The 26,186-nt window shown below is 48.6% G+C and overlaps 1 protein-coding gene across 21 annotated transcripts in view; it reads left to right on the plus strand.

The window, feature by feature from the left end:
* EPN2 (epsin 2) overlaps positions 1–26,186 on the plus strand; it is a 103,387-nt gene that overhangs the window by 66,305 nt on the left and 10,896 nt on the right. For 11 of the 21 annotated variants that reach the window (XM_065532860.1, XM_074018750.1, XM_005583092.4 and 8 more), the window contains 3 exons: positions 9,160–9,272; positions 11,349–11,441; positions 12,403–12,577. In XM_065532860.1, coding sequence (XP_065388932.1) covers positions 9,160–9,272; positions 11,349–11,441; positions 12,403–12,577 — 381 coding nt within the window. Of the gene's footprint in view, positions 1–9,159; positions 9,273–11,348; positions 11,442–12,402; positions 12,578–22,944; positions 23,053–26,186 lie in introns of those variants that run through there. The other 10 variants (XM_074018752.1, XM_015437753.4, XM_074018749.1 and 7 more) reach the window with 2 other exon arrangements.

Below are 26,186 nucleotides of genomic sequence, written 5' to 3' on the forward strand. Positions count from 1 at the left end.
GGCAAACTGTCAGTCTTGGAGGCCTTCCTGGAACTGGGATTAATCAGAAGCCAGCCTGGTGAATTAGCCTCTAAGATGGAGCTGCTTTGGCCTCCACATCCACTGAGTGCTCTCTGTGCGCCAAGGCCAGCTCCAGGTACCAATAGCAAATAAAATGAATGGCCCCCCTGCTCTGTTGAACTCCCAGTCTGATGAGAAACAAAGCCAGGCTCCCCTGCAGTGAGAAGGTTGCCTTAGAGCTGCTACTTAGGGATGAGGATGTGGTTCTCCTTCCCATTTGAGGACCATGAGCAGCACACACAGTGTGAGGGAGCAGCAGTCAGGCAAAGGCTCGAGGCAGGAAGGAGCCTGCATGGCAGGTGCCCGGGGAGGATGGGAAGCAAGCAGACGCCCGTGTTACTTGGCTAGCTGCTGTGTCACCCCAGTCTCTACCTCCAGGGTCCCATGGCAGTCTCCCCTGGTGTGTCTGTGCTTCTGTCTCTTCTAAGGACACTAGTTCTATGGACTCTAGGGCCCATCCTGCTCCAGTATGACCTCATCTTCACTAATTACATCTTCACTAATTACATCTGTAGCTATCCTGTTTACAAATAAGGTCATGTTCTTCATCCTACTTCCTATGGGCACCCAGTTCTGCCCTTAGCCCCTGGTCAGAAGAAGGCACTGGAAGTGCTGAGTCCACATCATGTGGCAGCACCTTATACCAGCTGGTTCAGGAACCAGGTATCATACATAGGATCCCAATTAAATGTGTCCAGACTCCAGCCACTTCTCATACCCTTCATAGCTACTTTTCTGGCCCATGTTCCCTAGACCAGTCAAGTGGCATCACTGCCCCACTTAGACTCTCCAGAGCACCTCTGAGGGCTTCTGAACCCCCACCACTCTTTGGTCATGTGCCCTTGGGTGCCCTCTGCTGACACTAGCCTCAGAGCCTGTCCCCTGCTCTCAGAAGTGCCCGTGCCCTTTTGCCAGCCCTTCCAGGGCTCTGTGCCAGCGCCTCCTGTCAGAGCATAGCCGAGCAGGCTCTCCTCTTCTCCACCCTGCCCTGCCCTGTCCCTCCGGTTTAGATTTGTTTATGGTCTTTCCTTATTGGAACACAAACTCATGGGAGCAGAGACTTTCCTCAGTCCTAGAGGAGGCTGTGCTCGGTGTGGGTGTGCACATGTAACTGACTGAGGGGGCAAAGCCCCTTTAGGGTGCTAGGAGCAAGCATGGGGCATAGGTCCTGAGTCTTGGCTCTGAGTTCTCATCCTGCCCCTGGATGGCTGTGAGCCGCAGCCATTTACCCTCTCTGGGCCCTGGTGTCCCCATCAGTGGGAAGGGTTGGTAATGAAGAGCCAGACCTTCAGGGTCAGACTCCACCTGCCCCAGCTGGGTGGAGTTGGGACAGTCACTGCACCCCTGGCCTCAGCCTGGACTGTAAGCAGGGCAGCACCCCTTTATGGATGGAGGGTTCCTCAAGAGACAGTATTGCAGAGGCAGTGGGTGATTTTCATATTACTTCTTGTTTGTTCCCCACAACAACCCTGGGAGACGGTTCTCCATCCCCATTCTGCAGATGAGAAAACAGGCACTGAGAAGGTAATCACCTAGGCCAGAGGTCCCCAACCTCCGGGCCACAGACCCAAAGCTTCACCTGTATTTATAGCCATTCCCCATCACTTACATTACTGTCTGAGCTCCACCTCCTATCAGATCAGCAGTGGCATTAGATTCTCATAGGAGCACAAAGCCTATCGTGAACTGCACATGTGAGGGACGTAGGTTATATGCTCCTTATGAGAATCTAATGCCTGATGGTCTGTCAGTGTTTCCCATCACCCCCAGATGGAACTGTGTAGTTGCAGGGAAACAAGCTCAGGGCTCCCACTGATTCTATATTATGGTGAGTTGTAGAATTATTTCATTCTATATTACAATGTAATAATAACGGAAATAAAGTCCACAATAAATGTAATGTGCTGGAACCATCCTGAAACCATCCCCCTCCCCACTCCTGGCCGTGGAAAAACTGTCTTCCACTAAACCAGTCTCTGGTGCCAGAAAGGTTGTGGACAGCTGACCTAGGCCAAGGTCACGCATTAAGAAGTGGCAGAGCCCAGATCTGAGCCCAGGCATGGACTCAAGGGCCCATGCTCTTGTCTGCCACACTGGGCTGCCCTCTCAGGCTGATGTCGCTCTGCCTGGGGTCAGGCCCAGGTGGGAGAAGCACATAGGGCAGGGAGGAGGGGTTCCTTCTGGGCCAGTGTCAGAGAGGGAAGTGCGCTTCAGTTTTCTACACACACAGTGTGCATTCAGAAGCTTTTCTGGGTGGAAGCACAAGAAAATGTGAACAGCTGTCTCCTCCGGGGAGAGCAGTGGGGCAGGATGAGAGGAGTGGCTCTCACTTCCTTTTATGCTGAAATATTTAAGAGTAAGTCGTGGGTATCCTCACATTCCTACCCTAAATACTTCAGTACACATCTTTTCCTGGAGAGTCATACACACAGCCACTGTCACACACACACTCACACACCTCGCAAAGTCGGAAATTAGCAGCATCATCTCACACTGAGGTGTCATGGTCATATTTTTCCAGTTGTCTGGAAGTGTCTTGCTGCTGATCAGCCTAATGTGAGGCCACCCCAGGACCTCAGGCTGAGTCTAGCCATCCTGTCCCTGCAGTCTGTGTCATGGCAGCACGTTCTCTATTCCTCGGGGCTAGCCTTCCTTTGGGGTGTCTGTCCCTGGCTTGGATCTGCCCGTCTGCTGCCTCTCACAGTGCTCAGCCTGGCCCTCAACCTGAGCTTCCTGCGAATCGGAATCACGGCTAGAGTCTGGATTCTGTGCATATCAGCGTTTTGCTGGGACTGTCGTGGGTGGGGATATGATGTCACCTGATAGGCAGCCCTCCCACCACTGATAGTGCCAGCGTTGGCCACAGCACAAAATGACTTTGTGATTTGTCCCTGTGTTGTAAAGTCACGTCCCCCTTGTGGCTGGACAGTGATCTGGCTGTGGTCATGCTTCATTGCATTTTTCATTATACACCTTTTTGGCTTTTGCACCACGTATTTATATTCCTGTTAAATATTACCTGGTGTAGGCCGGGTGGGGTGGCTTACGCCTGTAATCCCAGCACTTTGGGAGGCTGAGGCGGGTAGATCATGAGGTTAGGAGTTCAAGACCAACCTGGCCAACATAGTGAAATCCCGTCTCTCCTAAAAATACAAAAATTAGCTGGGTGTTGTGGTTCGTGCCTGTAGTCCCAGCTACTCAGGAGGCTGAGGCGGAGGTTGCAGTGAGCCGAGACCACTCCATCGCACTCCAGCCTGGGTGACAGAATGAGACTCCATCTCAAAAAAAAAAAAAAAAAATTACCTGGTATAATCTGAACTTAACTTTTTTATGATTTACCTCATTAGACTAAAAGCAGCCTTCCCAGCCCCTCCCTGCAGGGAGGTAAAGTGAGGGCACTGGAGGCTCTCCTGTGTTGAGAAGTGGTGGGAATGTCCTCAGTAGCCAAGATAATTGCTGATTCAGGAAGTGGCCCCTGGAACCACAGGATGCTGTCATTACATTGAGGAAGCACTTTGCTGCTGTTCAATAACGAGGAAGGAACTTAGCTGGACTGGAGAACTGACCATTGGACAGTAGACGCTGACCCTGGGCTCAGCGCTGGCTCCCTAGCCCCTCCCTCGAAGTAGGCCAGCCCAGCAGAAAGCAGCCCCAGGCCTGTTCCTTGGAGGCCTGGGAAGGGCCATGCTTTCTGTGTGTGAGGTGGAGGGTTGGGTGCCTGACAGAGCTTAACCCTCAGGTGGTCTGGTCTCCATGGATGGAGGACAGAGCACCAGCTCAGGACAGGGCTGGAATCTACAGGGAAGAGCCACCTGCATCCCGGCACTCCTGACCCCTTTGTAGGTCAGTTGCTTACCTCCTCCCACAGGCCCCACTGTCTTCATTTCACTGATGTGGGAGCAGAAGCTCAAAGAGGTCAGGCTATCACATGGACTCCCACTGCTGGTCAGTGGTGGAGACAAGGTTCGTCCGTCCAGTGCTCTTTCCACTATCTGGTCTTCTCTTGGCTGACATGCACAGGGTGTGAGGAGTGGTGACAGCGCTTGGGCCCATGTGGGGTCTTCTCACGCCCCCCAAGCCTGGCCACCTTTCGTTTTTGCTGAGTTGTCATACATGCCTGTGTACCCAGCATTACCAGACTAGGCCCAGGGACATACGAAGACCAGGACCTCACCCTGCCTTCCCCACAGGGTCTGTGACGCTCACGTACCTGTACAGTCATGCTGCCCACTGCACAGAGCCATTTGATGGTAGAATCCTGTCCCACGTGCTGTAAAATGTAAAAATACACTTGTGGGGTTTTTGGTTTTTTTGTTTTGTTTGGTTTTTGTTTTTGTTTTTTTGTGACAGTCTTGCTCTGTTGCCCAGACTGGAGTGCAGTGGTGCGATCTTGGCTCGCTGCAACCTCCACTTGGCCTAGTTCAAGTGATTCTCATGCGTTAACCTCCTGAGTAGCTGGGACTACAGGCACGTGCCACCACACCTGGCTAAATTTTGTATGTTTAGTAGAGACAGGGTTTTGCCCTGGTTGGCCAGGCTGATCTCGAACTCCTGGCCTCAAGTGATCCACCCACCTTGGTCTCCCAAAGTGCTGTGACATCATTACAGGCATGAACCACCACGCCTAGCCTACATTTGGATTTTTTGCAACTGCCGCTTTCTTTCTCTTTGACCTATCCATGTAGATTAGAGGAGGCTCTTTAATCAGCACTGTGTGGCTGGCAGATGCTGCTTCTGTACTTTCTAGGAAAATTGCAAAATGTAGTTGATAAGAATCAACTTCCTGTTTTTCTATCAACTCGATTGCCTTCTTCCACAGTTACCTGAAAGTGGCCCGCTGAAGCATCTTTATTAGAAAATCTTTCACCCTTTGTTTTAGGAGCACTTTTGGGAAAGGATCTCTCTCCCTTACGCAGAGTTCAGGCACCCAGGCTCTGCGGGGCGGCCCCTGGAGCAGACAGGGCAGACTTGAGTGGGAGAGACCCTTGTCTGTCTGAGTTGGGAGAGTTTTCTTGATCTTCTTTTTAGATTGTATTTTGAGGGAAATGTTGGGCTTTTCTAGCTTTCCTACTGAGCCTCTCCCGCTTAGGCTTTTTCTCAGCCAGTGTGACAGACTGGAAAGGATAGAAATAAGGCCTACCTGTGGTTACAGTTCTTGGCCACAGCAAGTGAAGACTTGGAGCTCTTCCAGTGGGATTCATAATGCAAAAGGCCGCCTTCACGGAAGAAGGGCCATGCATTTGGTGCAACTTTAGTGATGAGCTTAAACGAACAATTCCCGTTCTTCCTTCCAGTGAGTGTCTGGGAAGAAAGCAACCTGCAACAATGAGTGAGTGGCACATCCTCCAGCACTTGCTTTTTCCCTCGGTCCCTGTGAGCTCTGAACCTTCAGATCCTCAGAGCTGAGCCAAAGCCAGGCTCAGGTGGTCAGAAGGGCCCATTCAGGCCTGTCTCACAACGACATCTGTGTTCACTGTCATGTGCATGGGCACAAGAGGCCCTTTGTGGAGCTGAGCTGCTGTCACCAAGGCAAGAATATCTCTGCTGGAATCCTCCCTCGAAGTTCAGACCCGCTGTGTGTAGCTCAGCTGATGTTCAGTGGTTGGTGGCCAAGAATTCTGCCATCTGCAGAACTGAAAGCTGTACATCCGTTTATGAAAACCACAACATTCAGGGGAATACCCTTTGTCTTTAATTTCCACATTGATGTGGTGAGCTATGATGTGGTGAGCCGGTATGTGCCAGCTGTGCATTATTGTAACAGTGTCAGTTATGGTAGACATAAACATGTACGTTTGCATTTGAAGCTAGTCTGGCCTTGCAGATGTGCTAGAAAGCTCAGAGGACAAAGGAGGCCTCACTTCTCCAGCAGGTCCAGTTCAGATTCCTGCACCCACTCTCCCCCTCCAACCTGGCTGTATCAGTCACTGTAGCTGTGCAACCCAGTACCAGCTTCCCTGCCAGGATGGGGCTTGTTTTCCAGAGCACGTTTTTCGGGGTGGGGTGAGATACGAGCCTTCTACTTGATTCATTTGTGGTTTCCATTTGGTAGTAAATGAGATGCGTCAGAAGTGCAATATTATAAAGCAAGGGTTTTGTGAACCAACCCTCAGAGATTCCTTATCAGGAAAGAGGCTGGGAACAGGTGGCTGGAGTGGTTAATGATTTGGATGGGAGTGCCCTGTTCAACTGAGAAGAGTCCCCTGGAACTGTCTGGCTTCCTTTATTCTCTTCCATGTGGATGGTGACATCTTTTTGAACATAGAAAAGCCCAAACTTGAGAGTTCTGATTGGCGTAGGTAAAGTTTAAGAACAAAGCCCACAAAAAAATATACTTTTTGTTTTGGTGTATTATTAAGAAATCAAGTTGTTAAGGTGGATTGAGGACTTTTTATCACCCTCTAACTTTATTTCTGAAGAGATACTTTGGGAAATACAATTGGGTGATAACACTAAGATGGGATTTGACATGATTTTATTTAGAAAAATACATTTGTGTTTTTATAGCTGCAATTTTCTTTTTCTTTCTTTTTGTTTTTTTTTTGAGACAGAGTCTCGCTCTGTCGCCCAGGCTGGAGTGCGGTGGCGCGATCTCGGCTCACTGCAAGCTCTGTCTCCCGGGTTCACACCATTTTCCTGCCTCAGCCTCCTGAGTAGCTGGGACTACAGGCGCCCACTATCACGCCTGGCTAATTTATTTTGTATTTTTAGTGGAGATGGGGTTTCACCATGTTAGCTAGGATGTTCTCAATCTCCTGACCTTGTAGCTAGGATGGTCTCGATCTCCTGACCTCGTGATCCACCTGCCTCGGCCTCCCAAAGTGCTGGGATTACAGGCGTGAGCCACTGCGCCCGGTCTGTTCCAAAGTAAATTTATTGCTATATGTTTTGTGTGTCTTTAAGAATTTCAAGACAGGGTGATGCCTCTGCTTGGCAACCTCACGTGGTAGAGAAATTCCCAGTCTCCTGCCCGGCCCCACCTCAGCCCTCTGCCCAGAAGCAGCCTCTTTCTACCTGCCCTGGTTCTTCTGTGGATCACATCTGTGGCCTGAATTGCATTTAGGCCTCTTCCCCTGTTTTATTCAACATAGCTGTGGCCCAGCCATCTGAAAGCCTCCTTTGCCAAGAATTATTCCCAACCTTTTAGTTTCTTTCAAAGAGGAAAACCATAAGAATCAAATATAGACTGGAAAGTAAGGCAGAAGCAACACCTAGGTGAGTGAATCCTGCTAGTTAGGTTTCCTAAAATAGATGTAATGAAAGAAGGAAGTAAACTAATACACAATTAGAACACTTATTTATTTTTTGAGATGGAATCTTGCTCTTTTGCCCAGGCTGGAGTGCAGTAGCTTGATCTTGGCCCACTGCAACCTCTGCCTCCTGTGTTCAAGCAGTTCTCCTGCCTCAGCCTCCCAAGTAGTTCGGATTACTGGCACCCGCCACCACACCCAGCTAATTTTTGTATTTTCAGTAGAGACCGGGTTTTACCATTTTGGCCAGGCTTGTCTAGAACTCCTGGCCTCAGGTGATCCGCCTCAGCCTCCCAAAGTGCTAGGATTACAGGCATAAGCCGCCATGCCCGGCAAATTAGAACATTTTAAAATGACCCGTTAACCATGAAATTGAATTCTGTAGTTGTCCATCTGTCCATCTATCGACCTGTGCATGCACCTGTCCATTCTTGCATGTAAGCCTCCACCCAAGAGGTGTTTGTCAGCCAGGGGTGAGTGCTACACGGGAGAGGTGCAGAGGTGCAGAGTCTGATACAGCATCAGGATGGATGGGAAGGACCAAGTCGGGGAAGCTGAGCTCTGAATATGAAAGAGGAGGTGGGTGCGCTGGGGGAACTGCATGCACAGAGACCCAGGAGAAGGACAGGGCGAAGAACCATCTAAAGCAGTAGCTCCAAATCTCTCAGTGGGCAGATCTTGCTCTGAGAGTTTTAGAGAAGCTATGGATCCTTCCTGAAACGGGGCAGAGGTTGGCGCATACTTCCAAAACTCTACAATAATTTCTGGAGGCATTTAGATTTTCTGATCCATGAGACATCCTAATGACTGTGTAAGTCCCAGCACCCAGCACCATGGTTTATGGTGTGAATGTCAAGACTCCAGTGGGGTTTGTTACATCGGCTACGACTTCACATCTCATTCATTCAGTAAAAACTGTCTTTCCAGGAGCTGCTTAGAAGTATTTAAACTAGCTAAGTGCACAGCAAAAGTGTCTGCATGTGTGTCTGCATTTTTATCTCTATTTCTTTCTAATCAGTGTACAAAGCTGCTTACAAAACGAAAATGTCTGGGGTCACTGCAGAAATGGGCAGGCTTCATTTTCTATGATCTTGTAGTAACACTGTTAGAGGCAAAGGTCAACTCTTTTTTTTTTTTTTTTTTTTTTTTTTTTGAGACAGAGTCTCACTCTGTCACCAGGCTGGAGTGCAGTAGTGAGATCTCGGCTCACTACAACCTCTGCCTCCCGGGTCTCTAAGCGATTCTCCTGCTAGCTGGGATTACAGGCACACGCCACCACACCCAGCTAATTTTTGCAGTTTTAGTAGAGACAGCATTTCACCATGTTGGCCAGGATGGTTTCAATCTCTTGACCTTGTGATCTGCCCGCCTTGGCCTCCCAAAGTGCAGGGATTATAGGCGTGAGCCAGCGTGCCTGGTCTCAAAAGTCAACTCTTGAGCGTTGGTGTGCCTGGAGTGGAGTCTTTGGTCTCCATATGCCCTGCACTTGTTTGAAGGATGCTCTTTGGTCCAGCTTGAGTTAGTTCCATTTTTGGAGCACTGCAGATCTGCAGTGAAGACTGAGGTTCTGATCCTTGTGAGGTCTGATGGCTGGGGCTTGCACACCCAAAGGCATTTTCTCTTGGTTGGTACTAGGGGGCTTCTGTATTTGGGAAGCTACATTTGGCTGTCACTTATTTTAACATTCAAATATTTGTAAGCCTTTCCTTTCCTCTGCCTGCATTGTTGGGCTACTGCTGGACTTTATGGGTTTGAGATGGGAATGGGATGTGGTCTGCCCAGGAAACCGCTATGCAGGAGCTGTATCAGCCTTGTCTTTTGCATGTGATGACTTGTTCTTCCTCAACAGCCACCTCCCCACGAGTGTCCTCCGAGCTGGAGCAAGCCCGGCCCCAGACTAGTGGAGAAGAGGAGCTTCAGCTGCAGCTGGCACTTGCCATGAGCAGAGAAGTGGCTGAGCAGGTCAGTGCCCCAGGCAGGTCTGCACTGCATTGACTGCCCGTGCTCGGGGTGGAGTGTGGCTCACTGGGAGGATGATGGCAGACACAGCCCTGTCTCCAAAACATTTCAGATATGCTTGCTGAGATGGCATTTTGTGCTGCCATCAGTGTGTATCCTTGTCACCCTATGTCCCTCCCAGTCAGGGAGGGATCCCATGCAAAGTTACATTTAGGAAAGATTTTCTAGGAAGTCATTGCCAAGGAGAGAAACCAGTTAAAAATGCTTCCCAGAAACACTTGTGCAGACACAGCCATGTCTGGGCTTTCCCTGAGTGAGCTGAGCCTGCCCAGGCTCCTTGAAGGGTGGCATGCAAGGTGGGCACAGGGATGCAGGCCTGAGGGGCAGGAGCCAGCCTAGCCCTTCCCAAGCACTTTGGTGACCTGTAGCAAGAGATTTGCAGAAAAACAAAGACTGGAAAAAATGCTCGCAAAATGAGAGTGCTTGTGTTTCGATGACAGAAGTATGTATAGTTTTAATTTTTTCAGGTCCCATTTTTCTCTTTTCTTTTTTTCTTTTTTCTTTCTTCTCCTTTTCTTTTCTCTCTTCTCCTTTTCTTTTTTTCTTTTTCTTTTTTTTTTTTTTGACAGTCTTGCTCTGTCACCCAGGCTGGAGTGCAGTGGTGCAATCTTGGCTTACGGCGACCTCCGCCTCCTGGGTTCAAGTGATTCTCGTGCCTCAGCGTCCCGAGTAGCTGGGATTTCAGGCGCGTCCCACCATGCCAGGCTTATTTTTGTATTTTTAGTAGAGGTAGGGTTTCACCATGTTGGTCAGGCTGGTCTTGAACTTCTGACCTCAAGTGATCTGCCCACCTCGGCCTCCCAAAGTGCTGAGAGTACAGTCGTGGGCCACCGCGCCTGTCCCCCATTTTTCTTTAGTAAGCATGCATTACTTTACAATAGGGAGGAGGGAAAGGAGCAATTAGAGTGGCCTTACAAATTGTCATGCCTTTGGTTGCAGTTATCAGGGCTGTGTCCACTGACCTTTGGTTAAAAAAGGTAGATGGGACCGGGGCAGCACAGGGATTCCTCTCCTCTGTTAGAAGTTGATGTTCAGCGAGGAATACTAGGGATACGTAGATTTGAGAACAGACAGGTTTGTCCTGGCATTGTTTGTGTGTCTATAATTGGCAACATTCTAAAGCTCAGTAACAGCGGGCAGTCTCAGTTGTGGCCTCTCTTTCCCTGCAGTGGGAAACAGGCCGCCAGTAACTGCCCACGTGGATGCATGAGGCTCCATGGCCGGCAGCCCAGGAAGAAGGTGCATGGTAGCATCCACTGAGAAACACAGGGACAGACGGACAGTTTGAGCCCATTTTAGTTAATATTTATAATAAAATATAAGGGAGCAAGTTCAAACTCCCATGCTGATCAGTAGTCGGATTGTCCCTTTGAATAGCTACTGTGTGCCAGTCTGGGTAATACCATGAGACCCTGTCTCTTAAAAACAAGAAAAGAAAAAAATACAAGGAATATATTATTTATATTTAATTATTATATTACATAAAAGCTTAGGATAACCCTGTCTTTTGCATATGGTGACTTTGCCTTAAATAAAGATAGTGAATCATTTCTGTTAGGAATCATAGAAATATGCAACCATTTTCCGGAAGCATACACAGTGGAGGTGGAATGATACGTGATATTTATCTTCTTTCTAATTCCATTTTGGGTTGTCAGATTTGTGTTTTATAAGGACACGTATTGCTTCTATAAGTAGAAAGAATTTATAAAGCCACTTTCATTTCGAGAAAAAAAATTTTAGATTAAGCATTCCTTTTCCCCAGTTTGGTGGTACCTGAGCCATGGTCTCCCTGGTGTGACCCCAAGGGGGTCAAAGTCACAGGAGTTGCAATGAGGGAGGAGCCTTCTGGGTACACACACATTTGGAATTTGAAAGTAATTGTGTTTTACAAGTAGTTTTGAAATCTTCCTTTGAAATACTACATCATACAATGTGCATTTCCTGTTTCTGGCCAGTGTGGCTTTGTTCTGTCCAGTGATGTTATTACAATTACCAGTTTGCATTGTCCCTCTACAGGAAGAACGCCTCAGGCGGGGTGATGACCTCAGATTACAGATGGCCCTGGAAGAAAGCCGAAGGGACACAGTTAAAATTCCAAAAAAGAAAGAGGTAAGAGCTTGCTGGGAGGGCAGATGTTTCACCCTGTCCTGTAGTTGTTGCCTCAGTGTCCCCCACCCAACCTCCCTTGTTGGCATGATGCACAGTGAGTTCTCCAACCTCAGCAAATAACGCTCATGCCTGTAGTGGGCGAGGGCTAGGTGAGCAGGCGACTGAAAACATACCTGAACTAACCAGGAGACACTTAACATCCCAGTGCCTCAGTCTGCTCGTTTGTAAAATGAAGGTGATGATAGCGCTTGCCTCCTGCTTCTGTGGCTGTGGCAGCTGTCAAGTGAGCTACATGCCAGGGGCTGCGAAACGCTTTCCTGCAGCAGGGTGTGCCTCCAGTAGTGCTGGTTGCCTCGTCATCACTGTGCCAGGCTTCCTGCTTTGATGTAGAGGTGACCAGGACATGGCTGTGCTTTTGACAAACTCATCATCATCCTGTCGAGACCCAGACCCCTCCTCACCCCACAGGCCCCGGGGCTCCATTGGCCTCCCCTCTTACAGTGCTGCTGAGGCCTTTGGAGCCCCTGGCTCTTGACTGGATGATGGTGATGATCTCTGATGACACATGGGGTGGTCTTGAGAGTAGGGAGCATGCGGGCGACCCCAGGAGGAGGGCCCTCAGGCTGGTCCTCGATAGTGGCTGGCAGGTGGGAGGGATGGCGTTTTAGAGGATGTCCACAGCCCAGGCAGAAGCTAGGGTTAGCCTGGAAAAGTCTGTGGAGCCCTGAGGTCTGTGAAGTCTGGTGGGGGGTTTGGCAAACAGTAAATAGCTTGTTGTGACTGGAGAGCTGGCCGGATGAGGAAGAAGATGGGACAGCTCAGTTTCGAAGTTCTTCTCAGCCTCTCCTAGAGGGCTTCACTGGAGTTCGAGGCATGGGTGGTTGATATTTATGGCTAGTTCATGGGTATTTGCTGTAACTGTAGCATAGTAAAACCTATCCCCTTCTCTTTGTCTTAAAAGCACGGCTCTCTCCCACAGCAGACTACGCTGTTGGATTTAATGGATGCTCTCCCCAGCTCAGGCCTTCCGGCCCAGAAAGCGGAGCCCTGGGGCCCGTCGGCCTCCACTAACCAGACCAACCCCTGGGGCAGGCCAGCAGCTCCTGCGAGTGCTTCAGACCCCTGGCCATCATTTGGTAAAGACCCCATTACTGGTCTCCCGTGCTTGCCTGCTGGATGGGTGAGGGGCAGGGTAGTGCTTCTTGCTGTCTCTCACTCACTTGGATCTGGTCGATTGTAGTGGGTGTCCAGGCTCCTCTAGCCCTCGTCAATTACATCCAACTGGCCCTCGCCCTCCTCCGTGAGGATGGTGGCATGGTGTTCTCTCTTTGAGTGGTTTTCTGCTTTGGGAGAAGGAAAGTCGACTTCACCTCAGCCTCCCACTTGCATCAGGAATGCCTTGTGCCTTCTCTGGGACACGTTTCAACTCTTTCAACCTCAGCATTGCACCCAGTGCCCCAGCTGAAGGAACCATAATACACAGCGCGGAGCATCCAAATCAAGCTGCTGTAATTAGCTGGAAATTATGATGTGCTTACCGCCACTGCTGATGAAAAGGGGATACATGTGCTATAATTCTGCTTGTTACTTAAAGCAGTAGAAAATCCGTTTAATAGGCTAAATGAATATTTTAAAGTTTTGCTTAACATGAGATGTAAGAGGAATTGTGGTGGGAAGTTCAAAATGTGAGCATGACACAACTGGTTTGATATGGGCCCACGAGTTTCTTAATCACTGGGCAGGAGCATGGCCCAGCAGGCTTTGTGAAGGCTTCCTGGTCTGGTGCCCTGGGGGGCCCCTCCTGGTGCACTAAACCCTACTGGGCATGGCTGACCTGTGGGCTTTTTGTTTGGGAACTTTGTATATGTTGTGGCATCTTGCCTGTATCTCCTGGAGTCTCTTGTTTCTTTCAGAACCGTCTCATGTTCAACTTGGTTCCTTAGATGTTTACTAAAATGTGCCAAACGACAGGCTGTGTTCTGCTGTGCATGACCCCTGAGACAACAGATGATTATTGTCCCTGTTGTCTGTTGTCAAGGCCCTGCTCAGGAGCAGGCAGGACAGGAACACAGTGTAATAGCAGTACTGCGTAGTCCAGGCCTCGATGGAGGGTGTTTGAGAGCATGCTGGGATGAGATGAGACTCAGTACAGGAGTCCAGGGAGTGTGAGGCAAGCATTTTGGAGGAAGGCTATTTCTGTCGAGTCCCCAGGGAAGAGAAGGTGGCCAGGCAACAAGAGGCAGGGAGTTCCCTGCAGAAGACTCAGAGTGTGAGAAGCAGAGGGGTACGGAGTGGTGGAGTGGGTGCAGATGCAACCAGCCTATGTGAACCGGAAAGCAGGGGAGAAGGGCCCAGATCACTCAGGGCCTGCACTCAGCCTTACAAAGTGCTTGGACTTGGTCCAGAAGACACTGTCAGCCCCAGATGCCCTTTAGCATGTGGTGAGTTCTGATAGCTTGATGGTGGCCTCTGCAACCCAGGCAGGGCCTCATACCCCCTTTGGCAGGAGCCCTCTGGGCCTTGGGAAAAGCCCCAGGCAAAATTGCCCACAGCTTTCATTCACTGAAGGCCAGTTCCAGGGCAGCTCAAGAGGTTGGTTCACAGGGTTTGTCACCTGTGTGTGGTACCCCCAGGGAGCCTGTGGTAAGGTTTTACCACCACACATGGGGACTGTGGTGCCCCAGGGCTGGCAGACCCTTTCAGACAGTGGCTTTGGCTTTATTTTTAAATCTGAAGAATGAGTAGTCTGTGAAGTGATGGCCACTGGAAGTTACGGTTAGGGTGTTTTCAGGAAAGACTGTTCATTAAACTGTTGGATAGTTATCTTAGTGCCCTGTAAAGAAAGTGGTCGGCCGGGCGCGGTGGCTCAAGCCTGTAATCCCAGCACTTTGGGAGGCCGAGGCGGGCGGATCACAAGGTCAGGAGATCGAGACCACAGTGAAACCCCGTCTCTACTAAAAATACAAAAAATTAGCCGGGCGCGGTGGCGGGCGCCTGTAGTCCCAGCTACTCAGGAGGCTGAGGCAGGAGAATGGCGGGAACCTGGGAGGCGGAGCTTGCAGTGAGCCGAGATCGTGCCACTGCACTCCAGCCTGGGCAACAGCGTGAGACTCCGTCTCAAAAAAAAAAAAAAAAAAAAAAAAAAAAAGAAAGTGGTCACACCAGGAGCCAGGTGGGTTTAATAGAGTTAAATTCTGGGGAGGGGATTGGGGATCAGAGTGGTGGGAAGGAGGCTTAGTTTTCACACTTTACCTTTTTATATTGTTTGACTTGTTTACCAGGGGTAAGTTTTTCCCAGTCAGGAGAGACAAAAATCTCGAAATATCTTGGCCGGGCGCGGTGGCTCAAGCCTGTAATCCCAGCACTTTGGGAGGCCGAGACGGGCGGATCACGAGGTCAGGAGATCGAGACCATCCTGGCTAACACGGTGAAACCCCGTCTCTATTAAGAAATACAAAAAAACTAGCCGGGCGAGGTGGCGGGCGCCTGTAGTCCCAGCTACTCGGGAGGCTGAGGCTGGAGAATGGCGTGAACCCGGGAGGCGGTGCTTGCAGTGAGCTGAGATCCGGCCACTGCACTCCAGCCTGGGTGACGGAGCGAGACTCCGTCTCAAAAAAAAAAAAAAAAAAAATCTCGAAATATCTTTAAATGACCAAGTTATGCCCAGCCCTTCTTTTGGCTGGTGGACAGGGCTGTGCCCTGGACCCAAGTGTCCTGGGCTGAGCCAAGGACCTGACCTGACCCTCTAAGAACACAGTGTAATAGCAATACTGTGTTGAGAGCACCCTGGGATGAGACTCGGTACAGGAGTCCAGGGAGTGTGAGCGGGGGAGTCTCCCCTAATGAATGGGGGCAGCTTGGTAGGCCTGGTGGGCTGCTGCTTCACCTAAGAATGCTGCCCACATGAATCTGCCCTCCCAAATTTTAAGAACTTGAGATAAAATTCACCATTTCAACCTTTTTTTTTTTCTTTTTTGAGACAGAGTCTCACTGTCACCCAGGCTGGAGTGCAGTGGCACCATCTTAGCTCATTGTAACCTTTGCCTCCCAGGTTCAAGCAATTCTCCTGCCTCATCCTCCTGAGTAGCTGGGATTACAGGCGCCCACCACCACACCCGGCTAGTTTTTTAATTTTTAGTAGAGACTTGGTTTCACCACGTTGGCCGAGCTGGTCTCAAACTCCTGACCTTAAGTGATCCGCCTGCCTCGGTCTCCCAAAGTGCTGGGATTACAGGCATGAGGCACCACGCCTGGCCCATTGCAACCATTTTAAAGTGGACACTTGACTGGTTTTCAGCACATTCACAATGTTGTGCAGCCACCATCAGATGTTTAATTCCAGAACATTTCCATCACCCCAGAAAGAAACCGCATACCCAGCCCCTGGCAACCACTGATGTGCTTTCTATCTCCAGGGATTCACCTCTCTGGACATTTCGTAGAAATGGAGTCATGCACTATGTGGGCTTTTGTGCCTGGCTTATTTCGTTTAGCATCATGTTTTCGAGGTTCATCGATGTTATACCATGTGTCAGTCCTTCATGACTTTCTGTGGATAAGTAATATTCCATTGCATGGATATGTAACACTTTGTTTAACCATTCAGCAATTGATGGATATTTGGGCTGTTTCCACATTTTGGCTGTTATGAATCCAGTTTTTTTAAAGAACAGATAGAAACCTAGATGTTTGAAATCTATTAGTGTTTAAATGTTGGCTGTGAATTTTAAAAATTAAGAATATGGTTGGAGCTAATTAAAAGCTATCTGAGGATGGGCACATGTGGCTTGTTGACTGCCAGTTTGCCATCTCTTGCCACTTGCCCAACCTAGGACCTTCTTGGTTCTGATGCACTTGGCGTTATTACCAGTGACTTGGGGAGGAGACAGGCCACTAAAGCCCAGAGACATTGTTAGTAGGTTTGGGGCAGGCTCAGTGCTTATGGCACCATGTCCTGTACTTGTCACACCATCCTGGACTGCTGCGAGGCCCTTCTGTGGCCCTGGCATGTCCTGGAAAAGTCACCACAAATTCCAATATGGAGAGATAGCCACTGTTAAAATGTTAGCTTGTCTGCTTCCTGTCTTTTTTATGGGCATTATGTTTTTACTTAGTTGAAGCTATATTGTATATATAATTATGTGTGTGTGTGTGTATGTGTATATTTCAATTTGTAGTGTCATGAGCATTTTTAGGCATCATTAGGAATTCTAAGCAGTACCATGCTGTACCGTCATTTACTAAGCAGCCTAGTGATGTTCATAGGGGTGTTTTGCAGTTCTAGCGCTCTACTTTCAGTAGAAAAATACATTAAAATCACAGTGATTTAATTCTGAGATTCTTGTAATTCTCAGTGGTAGTGTTGACCAGCTCTGCAGGAGAATGGCCCTCCGCTAGCTCCTGCATTCACTGAAGCATGTTAGCACACCCTCTGCTTCCACATTCGTCAGCATAGCCTCAGAGCAAGAGTGTGGTATCGGATTTATTGTTTAGCATCTAGTTAAATCCAATAGTGCACATTTTCAGGGTCACCCCTCCATCCTGAGACGCATTCATAAATTAGAAAGATTGGAGTCCCTTCCCATAACACTGTCAGCTGTGCCCTCTGGATGAAAGAAACACTGTTTTGAAAGCCACCATTTGTAGTGAACCCCATCATTACCATCATTACCATTTTTTTCCAAGCAGCACTAGAAGCAGCTTGGCCAAGTGGCCTTGGGAGGAAATGCTCAGGGCTGAAAGGAGGGAGATTGGAGCCTGCCAGGTCAGTGGGGCACTTCCTCCTCTGTTCCAGACCCACAAAGCAGCCACCTGGTCTGAGGAGGGCTCACAGCCTGCTGATTCAGAAGACCGTGGCTGGCTGGAGCCCTCTCTCTGCACTCCCGCCCACTGCCTGGGCTGGGACAGAGACTGTCTTCCGCCCTGGCAGCAGCAGGTGGTGCTGCTGGCTTGTTGGTGACCTCTGCACAGCTCAGTTCTTCTGTGACCCTCCAGTTGTGACTGCCTCCCTGTGCACATGAATATGCATCTGTGAGGCTCGGGATGAGCCAGGCTGGCGGGTGGGAGGCGACCGGGACACAGGCTCCCTGTGAATGGGCCCCACAGAGGAAGAGGCCGGAAACTGCTTGATCTTTCAAACCTTGGTTCCATCTTCGTTTCCTCTCATTCACTTGAGCTTTCAACAAGCATTTATTGATTGGGTATGTGGCATGGCCTGGACCCTGCCAAGGACGTGGAGAGGGAGAGCACAGAGAGAAGCCTTGCAGCGGATCTACTATCCATTCATAGAGGAGGAGCATGTCCAGCGCCTCCCCGAGCCAGCAAGCGTTCCCTGAGGGCACAGCTGGCCCTCAGGGAACGCTGATGACTTTGTGACTTTGTCCCAAGTCACATTTGAAGAAAGCAAGGTGCCACAGTGTGTGGCCTTCCACGACTCCCCTGTACACAGCAAAGAAGGTCACACTGGCCATGGGACTGTGTATGTGTCTGGGGGGCTTTGCCCATTTGTATAGTCTGAATTTAGCCCAGCAGTTTGCGGTGTCCTGTACACACATGGGTCCCCAGTGTCACTTGCAGAATGCAAACTACACAGAGCCCACCCACGCCAAACAGCTTGTCCATGATTACCTGGATGATTTGGAGGTGGTCAGGGTTTGATCCAAGCACATACTTCACTCTGTGTTCAAAGCTATCTGAGCTGTGACCAACTTTGTCTATGCAGGCTATAAGAGTAAGAGGTTCTTGACTGGGTGCAGTGGCTCATGCCTGCAATCCCAGTATTTTGGGAGGCTGAGGCGGGTGGATCATGAGGTCAAGAGATCGAGATCATCCTTGACCAACATAGTGAAACCCCATCGCTACTAAAAATACAAAAATTAGCTGGGCATGGTGGTATGCACTTGTAATCCCAGCTACTTGGGAGGCTGAGGCAGGAGAATCGCTTGAACCTGGGAGGTGGAGGTTGCGGTGAGCCGAGATCGCGCCATTGCACTCCAGCCTGGGCGACAGAGCAAGACTCTGTCTCAAAAAAAAAAAAAAGAGAAAAAAGAGTCTTTCTCAGCCAAAACTTGTTAGTTTCAACATTGGGCATGATACAGTTGCTGAGTTTTAAAATTCTTAGCAGTGCTTTTGTTTGTTATTTTAATAGCAGATTCTAAAGGGGAAGCAGGGCCCATAAGAACTAACTGGAGGTGTCAGAAGAGTCTCTGGAATAGTTTCAGGTGGCATTCCACTGGAGTGTGTGGTTCTCACGTGGAAACCTGGTCCCTGAGTCCTGGATAGTGGGTCAGCGTGCTGCTGGCTCATGGAGAGTGCTTCAGAACTCATGTAGTGGAGACATTGCACATGTTGCAGAGCTCACGGTAGAAAGAATTCTTCCAGAAATGGCCAGCTATGGTGGCTCACGCCTGTAATCACAGCACTTTAGGAGGCCAGGTATGGCAGAAATGAGGCCGAGAGTTCGAGACCTTGGCTAATGTGCTGAAACCCCGTCTCTACTAAATATGCAAAAAATTAGCCAGGTGGGGTGGTGTGTGCCTGTAATCCCAGCTACTTGGGAGACTGAGGCATGAGAATCACTTGAACCGGGGAGGCAGAGGTTGCAGTGAGCCAAGACCACGCCACTGCACTCCAGCCTGGGCAACAGTGAGACGCTGTCTCAAAAAAAAAAAAAAAAAAAGTTTTTCCAGAAATGTTAAAATGCCTTGTGTTAACTCTTAAAGATACAAACCTGTTAGTTTAAAAGGTGTCTAGAACCTCACTGTCTGAGAGTACGTGTAGATGGAAGGACAGATTCTACTTTTAAAAAAAATTTTTTTTTTTTTTTTTTTTTTTTTTTTTTAGACGGAGTCTCGTTCTGTCACCCAGGCTGGAGTGCAGTGGCGCAATCTTGGCTCACTGCAACCTCTGCCTCCCAGGTTCAAGCGATTCTCCTGCCTCAGCCTCCCAAGTAGCTGAGATTACGGGCGTGTACCACTATGCCCAGCTAATTTTTTTGTATTTTTAATAGAGACGGGGTTTCACCATATTGGCCAGGCTGGTCTCGAACTCCTGACCTTGTGATCCACCCGTCTCGACCTCCCCAAGTGTTGGGATTACAGGCATGAGCCACCGTGCCTGGGGACAGATTCTACTTTTGTAGGCAGCCTGGGTGTGCAGCGGCTGAAGTCAGAAAGGCAAAGCCTGAGGGACTTGGGGCTCGGAGCAGAGCTCAGACTCCTCTCTGGTGAGGGCCTTTGCAGGGGCTCAGGCATCCTGGATTCCCTTAAATGCCTAATCTTTATATTGTGTCTCATTGTCTGCCTGGCAAACTCTTACGTATTTTTGAAATCATGGCTCAGACATCTCTACTTGGGGATGTGGTCACCCTCTCCTCAGGCCTGCCTTTTGCCCTGTCTCTCGCCATTGATGGCTGCCTGTGACCTGCATACTGGCTGTAGTGGCTGTCTGTTTATCTCAGAGGGAGGGGCCATCCTGGGGCCAGGCCTGGATACTGCTGACCAAATGTTGTTTGGATAGAACGAGGTGACTGTGGGAGGCCAGAGCTTGTCTCCACCACCCATCTGCCCACTCAGGCCTGTGAGTCTGAGCTGGGCCCTCAGATGGGGCCTCACTTGTGGGGAGGGCTTGGTGAGAGGTCTGGGTGCACCCAGAGCTCAGTGTTTCTTATGCATCCTGGCTGCCCATTTGAGTCATCTCAGGAGCTTCTAAAAACCCAAATGCTTGGGCCCACCCCAGAATCTGTGTGTATGAAGAGGACAGCATCAGTATTTTACTAAAATCCCTAAGAGCTTCTCAAGAAGAGCCGTGGTTGAGAACCACTAGTCTGGTGCCCCCTGGCCCAGGGTGCCTGAATACCACTTAGTCTAAGACACTTGAGATCTCCATGTCTTAGATCATCAGGATGGAGATTATGGGCCACTCTAATCTGGTTGTGTTTCTGAGCCCCTGAAGTGGACATTTATCCAGAACCTGTTAGAAGTGGTCACTGAACTCCAGTGTGCAGAAATGCAGATAAGCTACAAAGTCCCTGCCAGCCTGAAGTCCTGTGGTTCCCTTGATCCTTGTGACCTCTCTTCAATCACTAGTTAGTGATGGAGCGCGCCCTCCGTGTGTCAGGCTTGGTTCTCAGGGACAGGGAGCAAAGCATACCCAGCCCATGTTCTCATGGAGCACATGCTTTGGCAAGGGGGATAGATGCAGTCTTACATGCACACAAGCAGCATGAGTGCCCTGAGAAGGGTTTTGAGCTGGGTTTAGAGTGGGAACTGCATGGCAGGCTGGCATGGAGGCTGCAGGGTGGGGGCCGGGCCTTCCCAGCAAGTGCCCCCCCCCCCCCCCCACAGTGTGTCAGGGGAGCCAGTTTGGTCAGGATGCCCTCAGCTTGACCCAGTGGCTAGGAGGTGACCACCAAGACTCAGACCCCCTTTGCTGTGCTGTTCACCTCAGAAGCTCAAGCCTTTGCTCTGGCAAGTATAATGGCTGCCTCGGGTGCCCACCTCATAGTCCCAGTTAATACAGCCTGGGGGATAGAGAACAGATTTCTCTGTAGCTCCAGTACCATTTCTGGGATTTGGGGATGGGGGATTGGAGTTGGGGACAATTTGCAGATTGACTTTAACCAGTGAGAACCCTTCTCTGTTGCCAGGGGAGGGTCTGTCCCTTTCAAGACTGACTGGAAGTGGGTGAGGGGAGAATTCTTCCAAGGAGAACCAGGGCATCCTTGCAGGAGAAAGCAGGAGTGGGGGCTGGAAGTAACCGTGGCATGTCCCCTGACAGAGGCAAGTGGGAAGACATAGTAGCTGGGGAGTGGAATAGTGTGAAGGGGAGACGATGCACGGTCAGGGCTGCAGGGGAAACGAGGCTCCAGTCTGTGTCATCCAGGCACAGCTGGGCTGCTGAACATAGGCAGTGAGGAAGGGATGTTGACTCCCCCAGGCTCCACAGGGGCCAGAATCAGCCTAGCACCGAGCCTCAGGCCTCCCGTGTCCTCTATGTTGTGTCATGGCAGTCCTGAAGTCACACCACAGCTCTTCAGCTTGCAATCAGCTCTCTCCCTGATTCATCATTTCCACCATACCACTTACCTCCAGCTGGGACAGAGAGCTGAGGACCCACAAGGTGTCCTGTTGCAGGGGGTTAGAGTGAGGGCTTCTCTCTACAGTGTGATTCCAGCAGGGGGCAGGTTCAGCTTCCTGATAGCCCCTTCCCCATGTCGAGCAGAGGTGGACCTGGCAAGGGCAGCTTCAGTCCCGGAGGAGGGCGATCTGCATGAGACGCTGGAAGATGAGGAGTGAAGTGTCAGAAGGAGCTTCTGGATAGAAACAGTTATTTCTGGAGCCTCTAGAATGTTGTGGGTTCCGGGGCAGCAGCAGGAGAAGCCCTGAGTCCAAACAGGAGTGGACAGGCCACAAGGAAACAAAAGGCACTGGTGTCCATGGGATGTTGGGAATGAAGCTTGCAGATTGACGTCTGCTTTGGCCTGGCATGGCCCCTATCGCCGGGGCAAGCTTGGGAAGGAGTGAAGGCAGCACTCTCCTCCTCTCCTTCCCTGTGCTGCTACAGCTAGCCAGTAGCTGATCCTGGCCAAAAGTGAAAAAGGCCACCAAGATAGTGGCTGGTGGGCCAGGTGCAGTGGCTCATGCCTGTGAGACCAGCCTGGGCAACATAAGGAGACCCCATCTTTACAAAAAAATAAAAAATCAGCCAAGCATGGTGGTGTGCCTGTGGTCCCAGCTACTTGGGAGGCTGAAGTGGGAGGATCACTTGAACCTAGGAGGTTGAAGCTGCAGTGAACTGTGATTGCACTACTGCACTCCAGCCTGGGTGACAGAGCAACAACCTGTCTCTAAAAAAAAAAAAAAAAGAAAAAAGAAAAAGATAGTGACTGGTATGGCTTAATAGTCCCTTCCTAAGGCTATTCAGCATTTCAGAGACTAGAAGGCATGAAGCTACGTGTAGAATGGCTAGCAGTTGGTTCATCTTTTTGAAAGCCAAGGAGTCTCCTTTTCACCTGTCCATCCTTGAGCAGTAGAGCTGGGGCTTTTAAGAGAAGCATTTGTAGGAATGAGAGTAGGAATGAGGAGAGAGACTAGTTGTCTCGGAGGCTCAGGGGAGCATTCCCTAGTCTTCCGAGATTGACACATCGCTGCCACCTTCTGCTGCCTTTCTCTAAGCCTCAGAGCTCAGCCAGGCTGTCACAAGCTTGCTGGGTGCCACCCTCATGTCTGATGCCAGGGCTGAAGGTAGCCCTCACCCCAGGGAGTTTACAGTCCATGAGAGACTTGTAGTTAAATAATAGTTATGGTGCTATATGATAAATGATCTAAAAGAAAGTCAAGGGGAGGATTCCAGAGGAGTCAGAGAAGGCGGGAAGAGAAAATACGAGGGCCGGAGAGGCCCAGAAGGTGCCAGGCATTTGGGAAGCAGTTGGGAATCAGTGTGGCTGGGGGTAAACATGGGAGCAGAGTGAGGATATCTAACACGTATCTGTTTGGAGTTTCAGAAGAGCTAATATTTGAAAAATGACTGAGGATTTTCAAGAATTTTGGAAAGATGCTACTTCTCCGATCCAGGAAGCCTGGTGAATCCTAAGCAAGATAAATCAAAGAAATCCCCACCGAGACGTATCCATCAGGAAGCTGCAGAACGACAGAGGAAGAAAATAACTTAAATAAACCTACAGAGAACAGGCCATTCATTACAAAAAAATGGCAACTAAATGGATAGCTAACTTCTTGACAGCAACAGTAGATGTCTGAGTGGCATAGAGTCGTCAGTGTGCTACAAGAAAAACATGGTCAACCTGGAAAGCCATTGCTAGCAAAATCATCTTTCTTCCAAGAATTGATAATTTTTTTTAAAAAGAGATTTTAAGTTTGGATACAACAACAAAAACTGCCAACCCCCAGAATTCTGTATTCAGTGAAGGTGTTCTTGAAGAATAAAGGTGAAAGGATGACATCTGGTAGTAAAACACTAAGAGAAATCGTTGCCAGCACATCTGTACCACAGAAATGCTAAAAGAAGTTCTTCAGGCTGATAGGAGGGAAAACCAGATGGAAACTCAGATCTTCAGGACAGAATGAAGAGTGTCGGAAATGGGAAATAATGTGGGGGAGCATTTCAGAAGTAATAAGGATTTAAGAAAATTTGAGCAGCATAGGCCACAAGCTTGTGAATTTGTTGTTCCCAGCAATTGGAGAATACACATCCTTTGTAGTCACATGGAGAGTACTTGGAAAAAATTGATGATGTCCTAGACAGAAAAGCTAGTCTCAACAAATTTCAAAAAATTGGTATCACATATAACAGAATTTCTGATCACAGTAAAAAATCAGTTAACAAAAGGATAAGTAGAAAAACTTGGCTGGGCGCGGTGGCTCAAGCCTGTAATCCCAGCACTTTGGGAGGCCGAGACGGGTGGATCACGAGGTCAGGAGATCGAGACCATCCTGGCTAACATGGTGAAACCCCGTCTCTACTAAAAATACAAAAAACTAGCCGGGCGAGGTGGCGGGCGCCTGTAGTCCCAGCTACTCAGGAGGCTGAGGCAGGAGAATGGCGTAAACCTGGGAGGTGGAGCTTGCAGTGAGCTGAGATCCGGCCACTGCACTCCAACCTGGGCGACAGAGCAAGACTCCGTCTCAAAAAAAAAAAAAAAAAAAAAAAAAAAACACTTCATACATCTAAAATTTTAAGAACACTTCTAAATTCTTGAATCACAGAAAAAATTATAAGGAAAATCAAATATATTTAAAACCAAATTAAATATATATATATTTTATATATATATATATATTTTTAATTTTAGAGACGGAGTTTTGCTCTTGTTGCCCAGGCTGGAGTGCGATGGTGCTATCTTGGCTCACCGCAACCTCTGCCTCCTGGGTTCAAGCAATTCTCCTGCCTCAGCTTCCTGAGTAGCTGGGATTACAGGCATGTGCCACCACGTGGGCCCAGCTAATATTGTATTTTTAGTAGAGATGAGGTTTCTCAATGTTGATCAGGCTGGTCTAGGAACTCCCAACCTCAGGTGATCCACCCGCCTCGGCCTCCCAAAGTGCTGGGATTACAGGTGTGAGCCACTGTGCCTGGCCAGTAATCTATTTTTACATAAGAATTTGTGGGACAACTGAAGCAATAGTAAAATAAATGTATAGCTTTAAATGTTCACATTAGTAAAGAAGAAAGATACAATGAGGTTAGAATAGCATTACACTGACATAAAGTAAAAGGAAATTATAAGGATAAAGATAGAAATTAATGAAAAGAACATAAACACATAATAGTATCCATAAAGACAAGTCAGTAATTGAAAAGAGTAATAGACAAATTTCTGGCAAGCAATTTTTTTTAAGAGGAAGGGCACAAATAGCATTAGGAATGAAACAGCGTAACTGGCGGCACGCTCAGGATTTCACGTCGGGTGAGAGGCTGGCTCTTTGATCAGCTCTGTGCTTAAAAATCCAAAACCTTAGATAAAATGGATAAAATTAAAAAGGAAACAGCAAAACTAACTGAAGAAAACCTATAAATAGAAATCTGTAATCATGGAAGGTATGGAATCAGTATTTTAAAATCCTCCCCTTCTGCAAATCCACCCAGAGGGCTTTGCTGGTAAATACTAACAACATTCAAGAAACAATCCTACCTTCACACAAACTCCTTAAGGGAACAGGAAAATAGAGAATATTCCTACTCATTGTATGAGACTAGCATAAGCCTAACGGCAACACCAGACAAGGGCAGTGCAGTGTGAGAACAAACATTTCAGGCCAATCTGGTTATGAATATAGATGTAAAAATCTTAAGGATAAGAAACTATTACAAAACCCAAGCCAGGGAAATATTTTAAAAGTTGTAGTACCTCATGAAGAACTTTGTTTGTGGCCGGGCGCGGTGGCTCAAGCCTGTAATCCCAGCACTTTGGGAGGCCGAGACGGGCGGATCACAAGGTCAGGAGATCGAGACCATCCTGGCTAACATGGTGAAACGCCGTCTCTACTAAAAATACAAAAAACTAGCCGGGCAAGGTGGCGGGCGCCTGTAGTCCCAGCTACTCGGGAGGCTGAGGCAGGAGAATGGCGTAAACCCGGGAGGCGGAGCTTGCAGTGAGCTGAGATCCGGCCACTGCACTCCAGCCTGGGCGACAGAGCGAGACTCCGTCTCAAAAAAAACAAACAAACAAAAAAAAAAAACAAAAAAACTTTGTTTGCAAGAACCAACTCATTAGAAAATTTACAAATGTACCATATTAACAGATTAAAACAAAAAATTTGGTTATCTTAGAGGCAGAGACCATTTGATAAAATTCATTAGCCATTCATTTCCAAATTCTAGCAAACTTGGAATAATAGGGAACTTCCATAACCTGATAAAGGGCTTCTGAAAGGAAAAAAGCCTATAGCTAACACTGAACTTTATGGTAAAATATTGAAAATTGATCCTGTAACATCAAGAGCAAGACAAGGATACCGACTACCAGCACTTCTATTTGATGGTGTAACTGGTGATCCTAGCCAATGCAGTAAGACAAGAAAAAGAAAAAGTATGAAAGACTAGAAAGAAGACACTAAACAGTCATCATTTGCAGGTGATGGGACTGTACATAGAATATGAAAAAATTTCTACAGATAAGTTATTAGAATTAAGAGTTATTTGAATTATTATTAGAATCAATAATTGGAATGACTTCTAATTAACAGTTTAGCAAGATTGTTGGGTGTAAATGAGTATACACAGTTG

The sequence above is a fragment of the Macaca fascicularis genome, chromosome 16 (genome assembly GCF_037993035.2).
Source record: "Macaca fascicularis isolate 582-1 chromosome 16, T2T-MFA8v1.1".
Taxonomy (NCBI): domain Eukaryota; kingdom Metazoa; phylum Chordata; class Mammalia; order Primates; family Cercopithecidae; genus Macaca; species Macaca fascicularis.